At 38.9% G+C, this 6,725-nt stretch overlaps 1 protein-coding gene across 1 annotated transcript in view; it reads right to left on the bottom strand.

The window, feature by feature from the left end:
* Positions 1–3,746: 3,746 nt before the first annotated feature.
* The window catches only part of LOC101862979 (synapse-associated protein 1), a gene marked incomplete at its 5' end in the record, with an annotated part of 23,010 nt that continues 20,031 nt past the window's right edge, over positions 3,747–6,725 (bottom strand). Inside the window, 1 exon segment of the mRNA XM_013088658.2 lies at positions 3,747–5,302. Coding sequence (XP_012944112.1) covers positions 5,160–5,302 — 143 coding nt within the window.

Raw genomic sequence — 6,725 nt, 5'->3', positions numbered from 1 at the left:
AAAAAACTCCCAAAATTAAAAAAATAATCAGAGAAACAACTACAATACCATGGATGATAAAACTAGTAGAAACAGAGGGACTCCAAGGCCATCCTATTTCCCAGACGAAGTTCTACCGATGCTCATTGTAAGTGTAAGAGAGCAAGGAATTTTCCTTTCCCTGATAAAAAAAAGGAAATAGCTCTAATAATAAATATTGTTTAGGTCTTTGGTTTTTCCACTCGTGACCTTGAACGAAACAGCAAAATGACAGCAACCCTCGCAAGAAAACACTATCGTGCTTACTTTTCATATTCAAAATTATAAAAAAAAAGTATTATGCAAAACGCCCAATTACATAACACAGCATGATATGTAATGAATGGTTGCAGAACGTCTCCACACTAGATCTATAGCTCGTAGAAACTCCACCCAAACCTTCATACATGAGTCATATTCAAAGTTTGTCTGCATCTTTAGTCAAAAAGATTTACAGCTATTTTTGTCGGAAAGCAGCATAAAACCAACTAATATAATATGTTCAGAGATGGAATGCGCCTGAAAATGGCCGCTAGTAATCTTGGCCACAATATATAAATGGTTGGAGTTGATTCAAACGAATAAAATCTACCTTTATGCCAACTGCACAGACTGGAATTAAAACATACTAGACTGGGCACTGCCATGGCCACCGCTCTTTGCTCTTTGTAAATCATATTTTAAAAAAAAAGAAAAAAAACTTCGTTGCCCCCCCCCCGTTCAGTTGATTCTCAAAAGAGACATTTGGTAAGCTCCACGTGAATCGGAATTTCATCATAGTGCACACTCGTGGATATTACTATTATCATACTACATTGGATATATCATAATAACACTACAAGTCTATGGCTAACCTGTCACTTCTGTAAGGGCATAATGATATTATTATAAGAATGTTCCCAAGAGAAAAAAAAAAGGGACAGCCAACCAACAGGGCGTGGAAGAGATGGTTGGGGGACTGTGCGGGAGGATCGAGCCGTTCACTTGTGTAGAATAGCTGAACGCGCACAGTGTACGGGAACGGGGTGCCAAGGAGGAGATGCGGGGTGCCCATTGCGGATGGGGTCGGGTCGGGTTGGGCGGGATGATCGCCCGACTCGTCACCTGAAAAAAAAAGCGTTTCTTTTGGGGCGACGAGTCGGGCGCGATTGGCTTGTCCCATGTCCTATGATAGCCGCTTTGCAACCTCACAATCTGGCTAGCAAACCGACCCGATCCGACCCCCAAACGGGCACCCCGTAAGGCTACTAGATCTCTAGATTCTATTCTCGTTTGTTCAAACTCTGGACAGATGACTTTTTTTTTTCGCGCAAACTGTGAGAAGACACGATAAAACAAGCTGGGATATTGCATAATTGTAAATCAGATGGGACATTTTTTAGTCTGGAAATTGCGTGGTCATGTGGTATTTCAAAGTGTTTCTGTTTTAATTTCTTTTCCTTTTTTATTCAGCAGTTTAAAAAATACAATAGAAACTTACATTTACATACCAACATCACACACAAGCAGAATTCTCTTCGCATTTAAATAATAGTGTAGATGTACATGACATAATAGTCGTTCAGCTGTTTAAATGCACTAAACTCAGCATCTTGTGGTATCGGTTGCACATGCTCAGGAAATGTTGCGTAAAAATTTAACTTTAAAATGTTGAAAAAAAAACCCACGAACAAAACAAACCAAACAAGAAAAGATCCACATTTCTCCTGAAAAATTTTGGTTCCATTCTGGGCTTAGTACATTTTGACAGCTTGCTGACGATTAGTTGTAGTTTTGGGAAGGAGATAGGCAGACATCCGGGAGAACAACAGTCAACAGTTATAATATATTATTATTATCATTCATCATCGGCATCTACTTCACACAACGATTATATAGTACACAATATATCATGATTCGTTATTAGAATCTGTATCACGGACCAAGACAATCACAGGTTGGTTCGAATATATCTCTCGTGAAAGCAACCATCATGTTGATCAGAACCAACAACAATGTTGTAGCTTTCCCAGAATGGTTATATAGCGATAAGAGCGCGATGCCAGTGGAAAAGAATTCCAACCATAGTAAAAACAAAGAGATAACATTGCTCCATTCCTTTTTTTTTTAACTTCCTAAAACAAACTACATTTCAAAGATATGTTATCCACAACATATTTTGTTGACGTAAAGAAACAAAGAACTATACATTGATTTTCGTGTGAGGTGAGAAGCATTACAAAAAAAGATAATTTAAAAAATATAATAAAATGCTGCAGAGGCAAAAGGAAAAAGGGACTAAAAGGCTACAAAACACCCATCCATACACTTTTAGAAAAAACGAGGCCTTTATCTGGTCTTCAGGCAACCACAGATTTTTTTCATATTTCTCAACACTGAGAACATTTACGTAAAGGGGCAGCCATAAAGTGCAAGTTCCACCCAGGTCCACTGTTCGACGGAGTAGATACACAACCACAACAACAAAATAATAATAAATGTGATACAACAACAACAACAACAACAACAACAACAACACGATTATTCCTTCGTCGTACTTCACCAGCATCCGACCACACGACCAAACACTGAGGCTTACAGTTTTATACTAATACCGTACATGTGTACTTCGGTTCTGAAAGATCATTTTACAGGTACAAAAGTACGTAAAATAAGGGGGGGGGGTGAATTTATTGATCCCTTTTCCATACCAATCTGCTGCTGTGTACATACATAATATCACACACAGACACACACTTTGTCCTTTTCCTGGACGTCATCCCATCTCCTTTGTCAATCGTTTGTAGGCCCACAAAAGCTTCACACATAAATACTACAGGTTAACAATTTTCCTTCAGCCAGGACATAAAAACACAGGTGAAGAAAGCAAAGAAACAATAAAGCTTTCTCTAAATGAAATCACACGCTGAGTTTTTTTCCTTCACTTTATCGATTGCAATCAGTCCTTCCTGGAATGTGGCAACACATCCTTCGTGAATGGAAGTATCAAAAACACGTAGGGGGCACAACTTCAGAACGACGCATAATAAAATAGGTCATTGTAAGTCAATCATTGAGTCCAATGTAATGAGTCAGAAGAGTAAGCAATGAAAATGAAACAACCAAAGAATGTTTCCAGTTAATTAAGACAATCGCAAGTGATTTACAGTAATAACAGTGCGTGAATGTCGTAAACGATGTTATAATAAATCAAACGAAGAACCCCCCCCCTCCCCCTCAGAAAATTTAAAACAAAAACCCAGTGACAACTAAAAACCCGTCTCTATGGCAAGTGGACCCTTACACTGCACACAAGAACGACCGATAGCGTGATCCAGGTCTTCCAGTTATGCATATGTAAAAAGCATAAACAGCCAAAAACAAAACAAACAAATAAAAACGTCCCTCCTTTAAAAAAAAACAAAAACAACAAACGAACAAACGCCAGCCCTTATACATGGGGCAGGACATAAGAAAATAAAAAGATGCCAGCACATCTTCCCCCCCCCCCCTCACATGTCCACCCCCCCCACAAAAACATCCCAACAACAACAAAAAGCAAACAATACAAACCTACAACCCCCCCCTCCCTTTCCATAAACAAGTCCAAAGAAAAAGCAACCCCAACCACCCCCACCCCTGAAAAACACAAACAACATAAGACACAACAATAAACAAACAAAAAGCCCAGGATGAAAGAAATGAAAAAAAAAAAAAAAAGCAGAGACTTAGAAAATGTTTCATTCGTCTCGATCTAATTCATCTCGGGCAAGAAAATGAAACAAACCCATTACAAATCCACAAACAACCACTTTGGCAGAAGCCAGTTGCCCCCGTTCATAAAGTAAAAGTAACACACACTCCCACGTCGCCTAAGAACTATTTTGTCCAAAGTGTACTTAAGTAAAGAGGCACTTTGGATAAAAATAGTTCTGAGGCGACGATTTGTTTACACCTCTCGAATGAAACGGAAGTACAGACGGGAGTTCTAAAAACATATCTAATACGACGAAGGATGTCACACAGCCGACGAAGGATGTCACACAGCCGACGAAGGAAAAGATGAAAGGGGAGACCTAATAAAAGAAGGGAACATGACATACATGTAGAACCAAAGCACAAAACAACCCAGGCAAGAGGAATGGCAAGAGGCAGAATGTAGGTCCGAGAAACAACGTCCAACTGCTGGAAAGGCTATTAAGAAGAATCAGAGAGTGAACGAAATTTTGAACAATTGACTCAGCAGTTGGAAAAACTTTTGGAGACCGTAATTTGTTGTGTTTTTCTTCACTCCGCAACCCACAGGCAGTATAAGTGATAACAAAATATAGTCGTCAACAACATCAACAAGGACCTTGCAAAATTATTAGAGTTCTCTTCAAAATTAGCTGGGGATAAAACGCTTGGAAATTCCACCTTGAAAAAGAGCCCACAAACATGTATAAGAACAGACAGTTACAGGACCCTCCCCCTCTCCATCTTCTTCCTCGACGAACCGTATTGTGAAGTAAATAATTTCACAATAAATGTTGTAGAATTTCAGGGGATGTAATATCTCTCTCTTTCGTTCATTCCTTAAAGAAGTCAAACTCCAGTCATCATGTTATGATAAACGTAATAGATCCACGAGGGACATTCTGGGTGAATATACTAAAACAACATAAAAACACGAGACCAACGGAACAGGGGCTAACAAAATGAAATAATTTCCATGATCACATTATCTCCCTAGGTATGAGGTTAGAAATGAACAGGAAAAAACAAACAAAACAAAGACAAAACAAAACAAAAATACCCCATCTCATCCCACTAGGTTCTTAAAGAAATCATTTCTATGATCACATGAGCTCCCACGTATGAGCTTTGAAATGAATAGGACCCAAAAAAAAAAAGAAAAGAAAAACGCATCTCAGCCCAAAAGGTAAAAAAAATAAAATCATTTCCATAATCAAATGGACACCCCAGGAATGAGGTCAGAAATGAACAGGAAAAAAACACATCTCAGCCCACTAGGTTCTTTAAAAAAATAAACACATTGTCATTTCTATGAGCACATGATCTCCCCAGAAATGAGGTTAGAAAAGAAAAGATAATCTGTGCCCATATTGGGTTCTTAAAAATCAAATCTAGTAACTTTTCAAACAAGAAATGAGACCCAATGGCTAGGAGAGGGAATTCGCTTCTTGCTCAATTTGCTGAAGGATCTCCTTTTCCAGGGCGTCGTCGTCATCCTCGTCATCGTTCTCCCCTCCCACCAGCTCGTAATCCTGCAGCTCCTGCTGCAGCTCCTTCTCCCAGTCTTCTCCTGTAAAGGAGGAACAAGAACAGAACACTCGTTAGTGTCAACCGTTAGGGCGATATAATGGGGCACAGAAGGACATACTTCTAGAAAACACTCGGTAGTGTCAACCGTTAGGGTGATATAATGGGGCACAGGAGGACATACTTCTAGAAAACACTCGATAGTGTCAACCGTTAGGGTGATATAATGGGGCACAGGAGGACATACATCTATAGAAAACACTCGATGGCGATATAATGGGGCACAGAAGGACATACCTATTAAAAAAAAAAACACTCGATAGTGTCAACCGTTAGGGTGACATAATGGGGCACAGAAGGACACACTAGCACCTATAGAAAACACTCGACCGTGTCAACTGTCAGAGCGATGTGTGGAGTACAGAGGGACACACGTATGGAGAACGTGTTAACTGTCAGGGCGATGTGTGGGGTGCAGAATGATACAAATGTGACAAGTACACAAACATTAAGTCACACAAAAGGACAGTTACATAGAAAGACATGAGTCATAATGACTGTTTGTTTGAGTGAAGAGAAGCACACCGACGCAATAATGTTCATATAGTGCAGGACAGAGGTAAGACTTTTTTGTCTTTCATCAATATAAGCGTTTTACGGCACTTGCAATGCATCAAGGTCATATAAGTGCCGAAGATTAGGGGTGTTACAAGAGAGTAAAAAACACAAAAAAGGAGGAGGAGAGATGAGGACAATAGATGTTTGACAGGATCGAAGGAGCAAACCACACCAGAACACCAACCAAAGACTCAGTAATATTCTCTTAAGACGTTTATCTCGATATTACTTGTTATAATCACAAACAGACTTACAAAATGAGATAACTTGATCAGTTCATCACTTTTAATTTTAATAATAATAATAATAATCAATTTTAATATACTAAATCGGAAACACGTACAAAAATCGACGTAAATACCACGTGTAACAGTTAAATAAACCCTACATGCACGCAGGCTATAAACACCACAATAGGGCCACGGTGCAGTATTAGTACACTATGTACTGGTTTAATCCTCCAGAACCTGACCTTGAGTTCAGCGTTAAAGAAATAATGAAAATTGAAATGGTATAATAATATATGGAAATAAATTAAATAAATTACTTTTATTTCAGAAAGATTTGTAAAGTGTCTGTTTCTCGACAGCAAGTTTTAGTCTGACAGAGAACACTGAATTATATAGTCCATCAATGATTTTGTATAACTATTCCTTTGATTTCATGGTCTTAAATTTGACGTGCCAAAGATGGCATATGCGGTCCTTGGGAGTTAAACCCACAGTTAACATAAGCATGATATTATAAGTTCTACAGTGGGGGTCATGTCACTGTGGTCAAACCAGTTTTTCGATACATTGGGACTGGGTTAACACATTTATAGCTGGAAAAGGGTTAGGATATATATA

This window comes from Aplysia californica, unplaced genomic scaffold (assembly GCF_000002075.1).
Source record: "Aplysia californica isolate F4 #8 unplaced genomic scaffold, AplCal3.0 scaffold00783, whole genome shotgun sequence".
Classification (NCBI taxonomy): Eukaryota; Metazoa; Mollusca; class Gastropoda; order Aplysiida; family Aplysiidae; genus Aplysia; species Aplysia californica.
This window is presented reverse-complemented; position numbering and strand designations above follow the sequence as displayed.